The 16,433-nt window shown below is 37.4% G+C and overlaps 1 protein-coding gene across 1 annotated transcript in view; it reads left to right on the top strand.

The window, feature by feature from the left end:
* CDKAL1 (CDK5 regulatory subunit associated protein 1 like 1) overlaps nt 1-16,433 on the top strand; it is a 382,971-nt gene that overhangs the window by 230,880 nt on the left and 135,658 nt on the right. Inside the window, exon 10 of the mRNA XM_058800651.1 lies at nt 3,081-3,247. Within this exon, the coding sequence (XP_058656634.1) occupies nt 3,081-3,247 (167 nt within the window). The remainder of the gene's footprint in view (nt 1-3,080; nt 3,248-16,433) is intronic.

The raw sequence follows: 16,433 nt of genomic DNA, 5'->3' as shown, positions 1-16,433 counted from the left end.
GTGATTTCTAAACCAGGAATGCACATATTTTGTAAAAGTGATAGATGTCGGATTTCTTATCTCCTTCATGATAAGGATTGCTTACCCCACAGAAATGAAATTAAAACCTGTATCAGATAATCTGCAGTGAGTATTCTTTATAGTGAGACATGTGAGAAGGAATAGGCTCAGAACTTTCTTCATTTGCTTGGAACCTATTCTTTTTCCAACATTTTTCATTCTCAGTAATCCCCAGTTACAGCAGATCAGAGGCCAACTGTTAAGGTTTCTCTTTTGTGCTGGATAGTGATGGCAGAGTGAGAAAAAACCATGAGCTGTGACCAAAGGCAGAATTGTAATTACTTGGATATAGCAATAATTGGCCTTAATACTGTAACAAATGCTCTGAGTTTGCACATCTGAAGCCTCCTGTTTGGATCAATTTTCTTGTTTACAAAATCATCTTGCCTTTATTAGCACCAAAATTGCCCAGTAACAGAGTGGTGAATGATTGAATGAAGTTCACTGCAAAAGAAAGGAAAAATAATATGTATGTGATTAGACAGTGGATTTGAACGGGTTCCTGTGGAGGGCTGGAGTTTGGAGGGGTGGACTGAAAATGAGAGGTGTTGACTGACTTCATTAGTACTGTTTGAGAGGTCTACTGTTTTCTCTTCTTACCTGGTGTAACTGGGGATACAAAGGACTAAAAAAAAGGGCCTAAAATCAGTCCACTCAAAACCTCTTTCACACAGTTATGTACAGAGTTGATTTATCCTAATGATCCTCCTTGTAATATTTATCACTCACAGTAGCTTTCAGTATTTGAAGATCCATTTTGTCAACCTGAAATTGTACAGGTTGACAAAATGGATCTTCATGAACTTTTTCCTAAAATACAGGTGTTCTTCCCCCTCCCTGCGCCCCCGTGCCCCCGGTAATATGACTGCATCCTTGGATCTCTCAGCATGCATTATTCCCTTTGCTTGTTGTTCAACACCCTGATCGGAGTGCAGATGAGACAGTTATTCCTGCTGTTGCTGATTTACTATTACAGCTGCTTCCTCTTCTTGTGATTTAATTTGAAGTTTCAGCCCACCAGGGGGCTAATGGTCCCCACCTATGCAGCTTTAAAAGCTCGCTGTTGTTTTCCAGCGGAATGTTATTTCCATTCCTAGCCAGTGATTTATTTTTTTTTCCTTAGTGTTCATCTGGTAACTGTGAGGCAGTATTCCATTAGCCATTTTCATGAAAAAAAAAGAAAAAGGAAATCCAACCCAAGCCCCATGCAACTCTTTAGATTGAAAGCTTGCAAATGAGAATTACTCTGTTACAGTAGAAACTCAGCCAATCAATAAGTTTTTTAGTGCTCTTATGGCTGTTGGAGACTCATATAGAGAAACCCAAACTAAGCAAAACAGGACCTTATCAATCATTTAGATTCCTTACATTTCTGTTCTTTTTTAACATACAGCATATAAAATTCACTTCTTTCTTCATGTGTTTCAGGAAAATGTAGGGCAGGCAGCAAACCCAAGAGTATGTTTCATGGTGGGTACTGCCTGTGGTGAGATGAATTCCAAAAACATTAGCAAGTGCACTGAAATCCACAGTGTAATTGTGTCCTGCAGGCAGATTCTGCACAGGGAGCTCAGTTTGAGTGTGACTACAAACTTGTGACTGCAAATGGTCGACCAAAGAGCACTTCAGGAATGCTTTACACCAGACTTCTCTCAAGATACAAATTGTACATCTCCCTCACTAACCTATTCTTGAAGCAAAACTTAAAAAGTAAGAAGTTTTCCAGTTAACCCTAAATTGTAAAGCATTTTTCATTCTAACTAATAAATTACCTTGAAAACATTTCTGTGCCGACAGGATTAACTTTGATGCTCAGCATGGCTTGCTCTCTGCCATTATTGTTGCAGTGTGAATTTAGGAGTAGCAGTCTTGGATTTACATTTTGTAAAACATTTGGTTTCTAGGTTTATTGCTTTTTATGTGATTAAAGTTGGTGTATGTGCTTAAGTTTTCCTCATTTGAGTATAAATTTGTAACATAAACATTTACATTTTCCGATACATTCTCTGCTGGCCCGAAGTGTGCTTTGATGAATATGCACCTTCTAGTGTTTGATAATTTCTTTTACCAGTTCATGATTGGTTTTAGAAGTTTAGCTCTTCACTGAGGTAATGGTATCTTATCTTGCTGTAAATCACAGGTGTTTTCTTCACAAACACCCTGTTTTTGATGGCTTATTTCTTGCTTTGGTGTGGTAAGGAAGGATAGAGGGATTGTATTGCAAAAAAGGATGAAAGCTGGGCAGGCTGGCAGAAGTGGCTGCATGAAACCTCAGTGCTTTCAACTATTGTTAAAGGGTGGTACAATCTCTCTCTTTGGGTATGAGGATATTATTACCAAATACCAGTGTTCGAAGTTGCTATTTACAATAAAAATCAAATGCACTACTTCCTAAGGCTCTGATTGATGGAAAATGAAGCATTAACTGCCAGGAAACAGGTTTTCCCATATTATCACTCAGTCATGCAGTGGTCACTAACCTTTCAATGCAACCTTAATATTGCATTGCTAATTGTATAATTTAAAGAATACAAGATTTTAATACAAGTTACTTCAGGAGGAATGTCAGTCACAGTGCTTTACAGCTGGTTTTGCTCACTGGAAGCTTACCAGTTAATAAGCTAACTACTGTAATAAACATTAGTGCAAACTCTGCTTGGGTGATGTCTCTTGCGGTGTTTAATGAATTAGACTCAAAAAATAAAACAGAGTATTAAACTTGTCTGACTTGCTGTAGAGGCAGCACAGAATTAGTCATTGGCTGTGAATGTTAATCACTCCACAGCAATGATAATTTACAGCATTGTTGTAGCACTCTTGTGCTCATAAAATGAACTTAATAACCCACTGCTACCCATGGGATAAGCCTTCCTTCTCCTTCCCTCCCCTTTGCAATTGAATACCCAGTCTGGCTGCATAATAGCCATGTGAAATACTGCATTTAAAAGAGTGAGCAGCTGTATGATAAAATAAACAGCTCTAAAACAGATTTGTTAATTATCTCTTTCTTTTATTCACAGAGGGTGTTTGTGAGATATGGCTGACCAGTGAAGACACAGGGGCTTATGGCAGAGACATCGGCACAGACCTCCCCACGCTTCTGTGGAAGCTGGTTGAAGTTATTCCTGAGGGAGCTATGCTGAGGCTTGGCATGACAAACCCTCCCTATATTTTAGAGCATCTGGAGGTAAGGGAAGAAAAGGAATCATTTATATGCCAACATGGACATTCATTGAGTGAGTCAGCATGGAACCTTATGTGAAGTGTCTTTCATTTTAAGCAGTAGCTTAAAAACACCATAGACTTTAAAATGCATTTACAACATTAGACTAACAGTGTAAAGCCATTTGCCTGACACAGCAAGTTATTGAGATAATAAGATCCTCAAGTAATTTTGGAATTATAATATTAGTGAGATCTCTGGCATGTAGGACTTCATTGTAGTAATGTTCATTTGTGTGTGTATCTAGTGTTTCCAAGAACTAAAGGAAATGTCATTTGCAAGTGATGGACTATGGGATTGAATTTTTCTTCCTGCTGCACCTCAGACAAATATTTCCAGAAACACTATATAGTGGTCTCACTCAATTGATGCATTCATTATCCTATTTTTAGCATGTTTATGACTTCCTTGATAAGAAATAGAAATGTAAGTGTATATCTGTGTTTAAAATAAATGTAACAAAGCAGTTCAATGAAATTGGAAGTATATAACAGTGTGAATTTGAAAGTGTAGCTTATTCATGCAGAGGAGGAAGTGAGTTTCTTCTGAAAGGTAGGTTGGTTTTGATGGATTCTGTCACCAAATGAATTTATTGAAATTCCTAGAAACTGTCCACAGAATAAACATAACTGTAAAGAGGAGGAAAAAAGGAGGGAAGGATGTAGTTGAAAGTAAATTTTGTAACCATGTGCATGTTTATTACCCGGATAATAGCTGGTATCCATGCTGCTTTCCCAAATATAATGTAACATTAATAGTTGCCCTTGTATTTTCTTAAGATGTCAAGGACAGTATTTTCTCATCAGAGTGCTATAACTGCACCTTTGCCTATTGTGAAAGCATGTGGGCCGGGGAATCTCATCTTGGTAGGAATAAGCAGGTTTTCACTTCACCAGCTAAAGAATTTGACCTGCAGAAAGTTGCAAGAAACTTGCAAGGTTATTATTTAATTCTTTGGTTTAGCATATACCTCACTGAGAGGCTTTTAACTCAGCACTCTGAATAGGAGCCTTTAGGAAGCAGTGTAGTGTTTTTGAGAATTTGCATTGTGTCTGGGACTCTCATAACTGCCACAAGCTTTTCTTCTTTTCTTTTTGTATTTTAACATTTTTCAGCATCTTGTACAAAAGCAAATCAAGCTTTTAGCAATTTTCACAGTTAGTTCCTTTGCTTTCATTTTTTATTCACATTATTAAAAGTGTTTTGGCATAGACTGCTGCTTTTGTCACTGCTGGTCATTGTGTGAGTGCTCTCAAAGCTTAAAAAAATAGAAAAAACAGTTGCTGTAAATAACAAACTGCTCTGCTGAGATAAGGGGCACCCTTGATATAATCCATGAAAGTGGAAAGAATGTTGCTTTCCTTCAATCATAGTAAGTGTGAGCATGTCACAAATCTGTAAATTTATGATATCTAGTCTTCCTGTTTCTAAATTTTCCAGAAGGTGCTGTAAGTAGGACTTATTTTTCTACCTGACTCATTTAGGAAAAGTACTCTTATCTCTTTGAAAATGCTTCTTTAGGTGTCATGGCACAGGTAGAGGAATTCATGGAAGCCTGTTGAAAATGGGTGTCTTGAATGTTGCTGTGCAGATCATGTGTTTGTGTGCAGCAGCCTTTTTGTGCAGTAGCAACATCTGCTGTTGCTCATCCTCTTCAGTGTTCCATACAGTTTCCAATTTATATGATTTTTCTAAAGATTATTCAGTCACATTTCTGTGTTTCACATGTGACCAAGAATTTCTGGTCTTGAACTTTTATGACATAATTTTGCTGATTTGTCAAACTAAATTAGCGACAATGTTTGGGTTTTTTTTTTTTTGCTTTCTGCATTTCTATTTAATCTCCTCTTCCAAGCTTACCGGACTTTTCTCTGAAGGATCACTAGGGAATGTAAGCAGTCTCCTGTATACGTTTTCACCAAACAAAACAAACTTTTTATGGGCAAAATGCTTTTAACTTTCCAGCTGAGGAAAGGGTAAAACTGTATTTTGTTTAAAAAACCAAAATCAAGTGAGAAGCTGATTAACCTTCATGTCAGTTGATGAGGATAAAATCCAGATGTAGATCTGTTATCTCCTAAGATATGAAGATGTGTTATTTGTTGCAGACACCTTTCATTAATTGTTTTAAAAGTTGCTGCATTTTATTAATTGAAATTCCTGATTTTTTTAGAAGTCATATTTCTAATTATGATGATTTTTTAGCTTTCTGTGAAAAAAATTACCTGGGAAAATGTATTAATCTTGTGTCACTTTTTGTATGCAATACAAAGACAAAGTCATTCCAATCATGTATCTGTTTTAGAAACCAGACATTTTTGGCATACGATTGTACACATGCAACTGCTTGGCAGGGGTATGTTTCACTTTCGAAATGATATGTGGCATAGAGCAACAGTAGTCCTCTAAATGTAGAAATTAATTTTGAGATCTGGACAGAGCTTCCCTAGAGACTCACCCTAAAAGCAAAAATTTTGATTCATTCACTTTTCTTCCATATTTACTGGAGTTTAGCTGCAGGTGAGAGTGTTTCATCTGCCTCAGTGTCTGGGAATCACTTTCATAGTCTCCACTAAAGGGTAGCCAACAGCTCTGCTGTTCCACTGATGGAGGCCAGCACAAGGAGAGGAAGAAGACAACTTCCCTTGGGCCAGGAGTGGTGGGAATAGAGCAGAGCAGGGGGCAAAGAAAAGCTGTGAGTGCTTGCAATGGGCATTAAGGCTCTTATGCTGCAAGGCTTGGTAGATTTGGGGGTCTGGGCCAGTGGCCAATCAAACTCAAGTTTGTGTCAGGTAGGGAGTCAGTTTAAGTTTTCATATGATTTAAAATAGCATAACCAGTGCCTTCTGGTACTGCTGTCAGATAAATGCCATTCTGTACTTGGAGATATTTGTCATTTCAGAGGATACTGTTAATCTCATGAAAATCCTTACTATACTTGTGTTTGTTTGTTGGTCTGTGAATTTAGTACTTCAGTTTTTTATTCAGTAAATATGGTGGTAGTAGTGCCTTGTGTAGCATCAATAGTCGTGGGATGAGAAGCAGACGTGTTTTCAAATTAGAAATTCTGCATTCACTTGGGCCTTCTTGTCTAAAAAGAAAGATATATTTGGAACTATGCAATGTTTTATAGTCATGCAAAATATTAGATGTTTTTTGGCATGCTATGTCATTACAAAAAGCCTTTGTCATAATTATTCAGGGTATAATCTTAAGTCCTAGGTTTTTTATCTACTATTTTCTTTAGCCACAGATGATGTCTGTGCTTACATTAGTGCATAGTATGAAGTATTAAGAGGAGATGAGGAAAACACAGAATTTGGTAGTAAAGCCACTACCAAATATCTAAATTTATCTGCATTTTGGACTCTTTACTTCAAAATAAATGTAATTCTCTTAATCAAACTTTCCCACTACTCATGATCCAAAGCTGTTTCAAAGACATACCATTAGTTTGAATCCTGCTGTTTCCACCCATGTGGATGGAGCATATTCATGGTGAACCTGGATTATGGCTACTGCTCTGATTTCCTTGGAAGCTAATTTAGTTTGTCCACTACAAAGTTCACCCCAGACTGAACGAACCAATGGCTGTGAAGGGAGCATGGGGAGCTGCATTTCAAAATTTCGCCGCTGCTTTCTGTGGGCACGTCAAAGTGAACACAGCAAATCCTGGCAGGAATTCTCCAGCTTGATGTTTGCTATTATGACAGAGAGGATTATCTGGGGTGTTCAAAGAAACTGAAGCACCAGAGACTCAAACTCTTGGTCGTGTCACTAAGACTGAGGAAGAAGTTGGAGTTTGGTTTTCCTGCAGGAGGCATCCTCAGTTTGCCTCTCAGAGAAAACCTGGCCAAGCAATGGAGTACTGCATTTTCCAGAATGCTCTCACAGTCTTAGCAGTCTGTTTGAATGCATACAGCATGAAGCATACAACTTGCTTGTTTCAAGGTTGGTCTCAAACTGAGATTTTTGTGACACGCCCTTGCCCAGTGTCTGTCCTATCTTAAAATGTTAATGCAACATGATATTGAGGAAGGCTTGGGATTTTATCTACATGGAAGAAAATTTTAATAAACAGACATAGAGTATGGCCAGGGAAAAATAATTTGCCCCAGGATTTTTTTTGTTTTATATAATGTGAAGGAGAAGATTAGTGTTAGAATCCATTATATAGTCCTAGAAAAACCTGCAAGGAGTGTATTTGTGTGTGGTTTCCCTGTGTGTTCTTGCCCATATGTCTTTGCACAGAGCTACTGCTCTAGTTACACACACTGCCAGATGTCAAAGATTTTATCACCCCATGATATCAACATGTAGTAAAAGTGCATAAGGAATACGCCCTGCTTTAGAGGTAACCTCCAGACATTTTTTCCCCAGTCATATTATGAAGCTACTCGCTAGTGCTCTGATGAGAGTGTTTAATATCCACTTCCAGTGACTGATGGAAAGGGAGGGTTGGGAAAAATCCATTAAAGCAATGGTAGTAGATAAATGATGAATGGGAATTAGTCTGAAAAGTAAAAAATAAGGCAAAATGTATAGCAGCTTGAAATTAATGTTCATCGCATAGTGTTAGATACTGATTTTGCCTTGACTATATTTCACTTTTCCTTGGGTTGAAACTTAATTTTCTTTTTAAAGTATCCAGGGCTGTGTCCAAATCACAAGGGACTCTAGATCATCCAGACTGTAAAAGGGCAGGGACTCACATCTCAGCCTTAGCTTGCCTCCTTTGTGGATTTAACATAATCCCAGAATTGTCTGGGATTTTAGTACGGCACTTTCTGTGAGTGATGGGATGCTTCCAAATCTGTATAAAGGAGGCAGTTCACACCTGCCATTCCCGTAAGTGCTTAATTTCACATGACTAGATGAGTAGTCGTCTTTGTCACCTGTCAAAATGAGTCTGTCTCAAACCATACTATATGCCATCTGTGGGCTGTATCTCCGTTATTAATTCAGGACATTTGAGTGATACACCAGCCATTGAGATGGAGTCTGCATGGCAGCAGAGCCTTTAAATGCAGAAGGTGTGCCAAGTGTACCACGAGTTGCAGTAGTATTTCTTTGCTCTTTTGCTTTGATTTTTTGTGTCAGCTCGGTGTTTGTGTTTCTTAACCTCATTGAAGCTGATACCCTACAGATGGCTCCCTCAAACGTGCCCTGACACAGCACATAGGAAATTGTTACAGTATTACAGTAAAATTACTAATTCACTTTTTTCTTTTTTCTCTGTTGTCCTTTTTTTCCTCTGAGTGCACCAAGCGTTTTTGAGCGTTGTGCATAAGCTCAAGTTTTGAATAACCTCGAGTGTAAGCTGATTTGAAATGCATTTAAAAAGGGAATAATATGCACACATTCCTCAATGGCAAATAAAAGGGCAGCATAATTTCAAGAATTAAAAGGACTTTAGGGCATGTATTTGCTTTGTTTCTAGTATTATTTTTTGTCATTTTCATAGACTGCTGCTTTTGAAAGTGCCAATTAAAATCTGTTGATTTGACCAGAAAAAATGAAAACTGCAGCATACATTTAAATAAATGAATAGTTAAGCCCCTGACTTTTTATTACTGTGAGTTTTGTAGTGTTTTGTACTCGGTGGACCATGCAACTTTTTCTTGCTGTAATTACAAAGTTGTCTCTATGCAAACTGTGTCTGTTTTGCTAGCAGTATAATTGAAAGGAACCTCAGATACTAAAGGGAGGTGGATGGGGCAATTGCCTATGTCCTCCTGAAAAAAAAAAAGGTGAGGTATGAAGGGATGTTTAATATTTCCTTTGGTATTATGTTAAATGCTTGTTTGTCCTATGGAAGCTGTATATGCATCTTTGCTAACTCTCTATATTCCTGTTTTTTATTTTTTAGTACTAAAATGGTCTGTCTCTCCTCTGCTTCCTCTCAAAGCATTCTTTGTCTTTGGGGTTTTCAAATATAGCACATTTCCTTTCAATTACTTCTTAAGACGTAGTGTCATGGGAACATGAGCTCACCCCAGAGTCAATGTACTTTTTTATATTATGGAGCTGGGAAATGGATGAATCTCTGCTGTGCTTTGGGATACATTTTGTCATGCCATTTTCTCTAATCTAGAATTCTAACATCACATACACAGCAGATCCTAACGTCTGTAAATGCTTCGTGACATGTTCGTTTCCAGCTGGTAGAATATGATTTGGCTTAATAAATGTCAAAATAAGAACCCATTTTACTCTTCCTGAAGGTTTTATGCTGTATTTGTGAATATCGGGTTCTCTCAAAAACCTTAGCAAATTGTGAACTTTGGACAATAAACACTTCCTTCCAGACAACATGGAAGGGAATTTTTGTGTTGTTGAGAATGGAGCTCATGTTCTTTATAACACTAGTAGAAAAAATGCTTTGAGATACATAAAAAACTGGCTTTATTTATGTAAAATTCAGTTTTCTATCACAACAGAATATTTTATGCATGTATCTAGTGCTCTTCTATATTTAATAATCTGTGAATAAAAGCTGGTATTGCAAAAAGGGGTTAACATTAAGTAGCACACTGCTTGACCAGTTAAATCTGTGCATATTAGTTGTATCTTAATTATGATTTGCTCGTATGAATGTTGCTCTTGCTTGTTAGACTGCCTGAGAATGAAGAGTATTTAAATGCAGACAGATCCACACTCAATCTTGTGCTGAGTGTCAGGCTGTCAATTACTTACAATACTGTCTCATCCCAGCAGTCCTTTGGAGCTGGAGCTTCTGGTGAATTACTAGCAGAAAATAAAAATCACCAGTAATTGAGCAATATGTTAAAAGAATGGGAAATGCATATATGGGATAGTGCATTTGTGCTAAATAAAAGAAGGATTTTTATCAGTTGCCATGCACTTCAGGGCATTGAGGTAGAAGAAGCTATTGTCAAACTTATGGCTTGCATAAAAAACTGTGCCATCTTCTTTTAATATTTCTGCATTCATTGTTAAACAAATAGCATCTCACTTTCCTAGTTATTTGTATTATAATAAGAAAAGTTCTACCAACTACTCTCCATGCTGTTTCAAAAGCTTCTATTTAGTTTAGATGCATAAACCCTTTTGTTTTCTTTGATAGATGAGCTGTCACATTCCCTGTGCTTTGCAGCATCATCTACATAATCTTCAGTAAGACTGCTTGCTTCGTTAGGCTTTGGCATTTGTTAAAAAAAAAAGGTTGATTTTCTTGAGGTGAAGATTTTCTTTAAAAATGAGAAAAATAAAATAAATTGTGTTCTAGAAACTTCAATAAAACTGCACAGTAATATTGCTTTGTGTTGCTGTACCACTGTTAATCAAGGAAAAGATGTAAAATCTCTTCTCATTCTTGGATTCAATTGGTTTAGCTCTGTTAAATGGCAAGGGTTATTGAAAAATGTGAATTCTATGATATAAATCTCATCATTATGGTTTGCAATATTTTTATTCTGTTTTACTATGAAATTTAGGTCAGCTCACAAAAGAAAGTGATAGTATTTGCCTAAAGGTTTAAGTTTTGATTAAAAGCTTCCAGTGTTTTCCTTGCACTGGAACCTGCTAAAGCAGTTGCTATTTTAGATCTCGTACTTGCTTGTTTGAAATGAAGGGAAACAATAGAGAGGCTCCCTGGCACTGCCCCATCTAGGTACAGATTAACTCTGGAGGGGTGTGCAGTTCATTCTATGTCTTCCTTCTGAGCAGAAACCATCAATTCTTTTCTATCCTATGGGATTCTCATGTTTGAGCTGGAGAACAAATTCATAGTATGGATGAAACTAGCAATTCATTTCACTCATTCAGCTTTCTGAAGACAAAAAGGTAGTGTGACAATCCTACTTGCCTATTGTGTGTGCCTCTCTATGCTTTAATTAGTTTTCAAGGTTTTATTAGCATAAAGTATGATTGAGACAGAGAGTTATTTGAAGTAGCAGTGTGCTATTGCAATAAATCACCTTTTTAGGGACCTTCCCAATAAGTGTTTCTAATACATATTGAAAAAAGGAGTATTAATTTACTTCTGGAAAAAAAGATTTCATTTTGGGCGTGCTTAATGATGAGAAATTAGGGAGAACCATAGAGAAAATTTTTTAAGAAGTGTATTTTCTTGCATGTCAGAATTAATAATTTCACAAGTAATTTGTATTAACACTCTGGTTGGCTGGTTTGAAGTCATTAAACCATCGCTCTAACCATTAATGAAATATACACTTTACTTTGAAATGAATCAATTTTTGGAACTGGACAAACAGCACTCTGAAGCTCCACAAAGGCTCTTTAGGATTGTAACGATGGCTGCAGCAGCAGTAACAATAACAGTTCTCATCTTTGAAAGCACTGAACCATTTTCCTGCATGGTGCACAGAAATTGGTGTGGTATAATGCTGAAGGTGTCACTGAATCCGCTCTGTTTTGGTGAGGTGGAGACTCAGATGTGCTTAGGCTTGTGGCTCATCACAGGCTGAGTAATAAGCAATGCACCCAATGGAGATGGATAACATTTTACCCAGTGTAAAGTCAGTCTGCTTTAATATTGGGAGCAAATTGTGATAGGGAAGCCAGCTTGCTTATTGTGAAGAATTTCAGGAACCAAGGTTTAAGATGTCTGTACTGGGAGTTACTGGTTTTGTCAGAAAATATGAATAAATGGTACTGTGCAAGAAATTTATTTCTATTCTTGGATATAACATGTGTAAGCTTACAAAGAACCATATCAACCTGTTAACGGAATAGGAGAATTCTTGATATTTTTGTGTTTAGAAAAATAAGTACCTAGGTTAACAAAATTAGGTACCTAGCGTGGTAATGTGTGTTTCCTTTGTGCACTGACTCATGGGAAAAGATGTGAAAAATTTCAGCTGAAGCTGTGGACTGTGAAATGCAGTTACTGTATTGTGATATTATCTGAATATCACTTCTTGTGCAGGAACTTGAGTTAGCTTGTGCTCTTGTTTAATAAAGGAACATGTGGCAAGCTCTTCAGTGCATGTTAGGTGATTTTGGTATGGCGTGGTTTGCCTTCTTTTTTTTTAAGAGATTAGGCTTAATACATATGAAGCTGTGAGGGAGGAAAAAGTAAAAAGTTGCTTAGCTAGCCATGGTTTGTCTGTTTTCTGAGGCTGGAAGCAGCAGAGAGATCCCACACCTAGGAGAACAGCTGGGAGCAGCTAGGGCTGAGCATATGACTCTCACGGCTAGTTTTCCTATCAGCGAATCACAGCTTGCAGTCTGGTTTATATCCACTTCCAAGGGTGGCCTGAGCTAATACCAGTTTTCTGTTTGGTAATGTAGAAGGCATTTTTCCCATATGGCAAAACAGATTTTTGCCCTCCATCTGGCAACTCAAAGATTTGATTTGAAGGTTCAAATTACATTGGCTAGAATTGCATGGGCTTTTAACTGCTCCAGCGTGACCTGCCTTTATCCTAATAACAGGATAAAGACCTGAGCATGTCATGTCATGTTACATGGGGTAGGGGTTGCCTCTAAGCTTGCCCATCGTGTGGCTTCAGCGCATCTCCCCTGGTTCATACACAGATGGGGGAGAGGCACTGCCTTCTAACCAGTGCCCTCAGGGACATCCCACATGTTCTTAGTTTTTTAAAGCCCCATTGCTCACAGGGGGTGGGAAGTGGGGGAGAGTTCTCTGTTCATTTGTTTTAGCAAAACTGCTATGGGTTTTCCAGACTGGATCATAACTGTGTCATCATTCCCGTGCCTGCATCACAAGATCACATCTGTTCCTGGGCTGCACTGCAGCAGAGGAATTTATAAAATGGGCCACAGCCACTTGATTTTCATCCAGACTGTGCTGGTGGTAGCACGGCTCAGCTTCTGAAAGACAACAGTCAGCAGACACCCCTCATGACATATCCCAAAGTAATATCTGCCACAAAGGGATGAAGTTTTGAGAGAGTGCCATTTTGTCATGTTCCCATATGGACGAGGATTTCTTTGGGCTTCACTGCTGGCAGAGGACAAAATCCTTTTGCTAGCAAGCAAGCTATTCACATTATCGTGACTCAAACACAAGACAGAATTCAAATACTTGGATTTTTGCCTGCTTTAGGTAAGGGGAAAGAATTGCTGTCTGAACAGCTTGCTGGTACTGCCATAAAGATGCACAGATATTGATGTTTATTGTCTTCGCAATTTTCTGTGGTTGCACATGGTGTCACTGCAAACAGGAGGTGTGATTTTCTGGTTAGGTGGTTAAATTTGTGTATTGTAATTGCTAGGATAAAATACACTGACTAGATAGAAATCTTTCTAGTAATGTGCTTTGTGTTCTAATGTACTCCAGCTGCTAAGGACTGGAAAAAAATATTTCATATGTGATCAGTATCCTGAAGGATGCTTCACATACATTGTTATTTTCCAAATGGAGATGACGCCTATTTTTGTAGAGTCAGGTTAAAATAAATTGTGCTACTTTTTGACCTTTTAGTTCCTACATGATATTTCATTTTTGTGTAGTGCATCCCTTCATTCATAGACACATTATCAGATTCCAGGGAATAGCAAGAAAAGGCAATCAGCCATTTCAGTCATGTTGAAAGACAGAAAGTTTCTTTCATAGTGATATAGTTTCAAAATGTTGCTCATTTATTGTTTCCAGATGGAAATAAAATTCTTGTTTTGTTTTTTTTCTAACTGGAACATGTAATTATACCTAGTAATGCAGAGCACTTCAGAAAAAAAATAAATGTATATAATTATAGAAAATCAACAGGAAGTAGATGTTAAGCTTAGAATGTTGAGACATGATGAAGTAAAAATATGCATTAGCCCGTGATGTCCTTCAAATACTCTTTGGGATATTAACTAATAGTTTTATTCAGTGATGAAATCTGATATTCTATGTGCAATCTGTAGTATGGGAAAATCTGTCAGCATTGACTAAGTATGACTGTTAAGTGCAGAGTAGTTGTAATTTAATCAAACCTATGTGGCAAAGAACTTCAGTGTTATTTTTGTGGTAGGGAGGATGAAAGATAAGACTGGAACAGTCTTACCTTAAAGCTACAGGTCAGAATGTGATATTTCTATCTGAACAGTGCAAAGTTTGGAAGATTGATTTATCCAGATTTCTGATGCAATCAAGCAAAGCTTTTGTTTAATTCATTATTCTGTTTCCTTCTGAATGACTCATTCAGAATTTCTGGTTATAAAAGGTAAATTTGAGACCACCTGCAGTACTTAGAAGTGAGTGACAATGAAAGAGTGGGTCATCAGGTGTTTCAGTCTTGTGTTTGGTTTGTGTGAATAATTTGTATTGTGCTAAATTCACAAAGTTAATCGTTACAATCCTCAAGTACCTGCTGGGGAATCAGTTTATCATTAGGATCTTTGATTCAAAGCACATGCAGTGCATTTTGTGTAACTTTAGATACAGAAATCAAGTAAAGAAAGAAGTTCACAAAGAGCTGTTTGCAACCTCCTCATCTCTAGAAGGAGCTTTGAGTGTCCATAAGATCCCTGAAACCCATGACCACAGCAGCTAGGCTGTGTTAGTGTTCCTAGACAGACCATGTGTGTATTGCATGTGAATTTCTGCTACACATGGCAAGCTATTTACTCTCTAAAGAATGCCAGTTCTTTTGATATGGAGTATCTTTCTGAACCAAAGTGATGCAGTGGAATAATCAATAATGGTTTTGAGCTTACAGCTGTAGCTTTTACTGTATGCAGGGATCTGTAGGGATAGTTGAAAAGTTCAGATAATTAATGCCAGGCATTTTACATCCCACTGGTACAGAACCAAGGGTAATTACTTTAAATGACAACAGTTGTGTTCTTAATCCTGAAAGTTATCGACAACAGTGATCGCAGAAAACATGTGTTTTCTTTCTTTTACATGGGGGATAACTGCAAGAAGCAATTCTGATTAGTCTTGTTTAACACTGGCTGGTGGACACCATTGGTTTGGTTCCTCTTACAGGAAGTGCAGTCAAAAGCTCCCTCTTGGCCCCCTGAAAGAGATCAACTGTGAGACCAGAAGGATTCTACATGTTACTGTCAGACCAGCAGCTAGTGGCTTTGGGGTTGGTTGGGTGCTTTGGTTTTTTTGAATTCTCTGAGTAGAAAAATTGAGATTTTAGAATTTGCTTTTCATTCTTCACCATAACATTTTCATTGTTTAAGGTGAATATGAGAAATAAAACCAACATTTTCATGTAACTAGAGAATTTCCACATTTGTGACTTTAAAAATCAAAACTTCATGGTAAAACAAGGTAGGGTTTTTTAAGATCGAATATTTCTATCACAAACAGACACAGTGAATCTGTTTGGGTTTTTGTTCTATCAGATGTTTCTCAGCCTTACAAAAGCTGGAATAAAATAACACTTCCATATCTGGAAATTCTAATGATTTATTACTCTCAAAAAGAATTCACAAACTGATCTCATATTAAAGAGTCTGTTACTCAGAAGATGCAAAATTTGAGAGGAATGACAAAGAATTTTTTTTCCTATGTCATAGGGTGAGTTATTTTAAGAACTTGGCAGATTTAGAAGCACGTTATGAAACATGACTTTCGTTCATTCCTTATATCATAAATCTCTGTTTGAAAACTGAATAAAGTACTTGGAACCAAGAGATAAGCACAATAATAGGCTTGTGGTCCATAGCTTAATTTTCAGCTCATATTTTCTGTATTTTAGAAACATACTTGATTACTGATAAACAGAAAAGTCACAGATGACTACAAGGATGCTTCATATAAATTACATTCACAAGATTTTCTAAAGCTTGAAAAAAGAAAGTTTCCCACTTTTAGGTACTTGTTCTGTACAATTTCATTTTTGAAAATATGTTCTAGCTGAACATCTACAATTATTAAGGGCAGAGATAAGTATAGTTCCATTTGAATTGGACACAAAATCTGTGTGGATGCATGGTGGCCTTTTCTTCACTCCTTTTCCCTGAAACCAGCTACCTCCAGCTTCCACTTAGAGCCAGGTTCACTGCACACAGCCTTTCTGTGTATCAAATTGTGTGCAATTCTGTGTATGAAATTGAGTTTACATACCTGAGATGGAGTAGCTGTTGCCTTGAATAATGTAACCACTTCTCTGAGACATTTATGTAATAGGATCTTAGACAGAAACTTTCAAAACTGCTTCCAGAAGTGATTTGATAGAGTTTCAGGTTTTGTACACAT

The sequence above is a fragment of the Ammospiza caudacuta genome, chromosome 1, assembly GCF_027887145.1.
Source record: "Ammospiza caudacuta isolate bAmmCau1 chromosome 1, bAmmCau1.pri, whole genome shotgun sequence".
Classification (NCBI taxonomy): domain Eukaryota; kingdom Metazoa; phylum Chordata; class Aves; order Passeriformes; family Passerellidae; genus Ammospiza; species Ammospiza caudacuta.
Note: the sequence above shows the minus strand (reverse complement) of the source record. Positions and strands in the feature narration are given on the sequence as shown.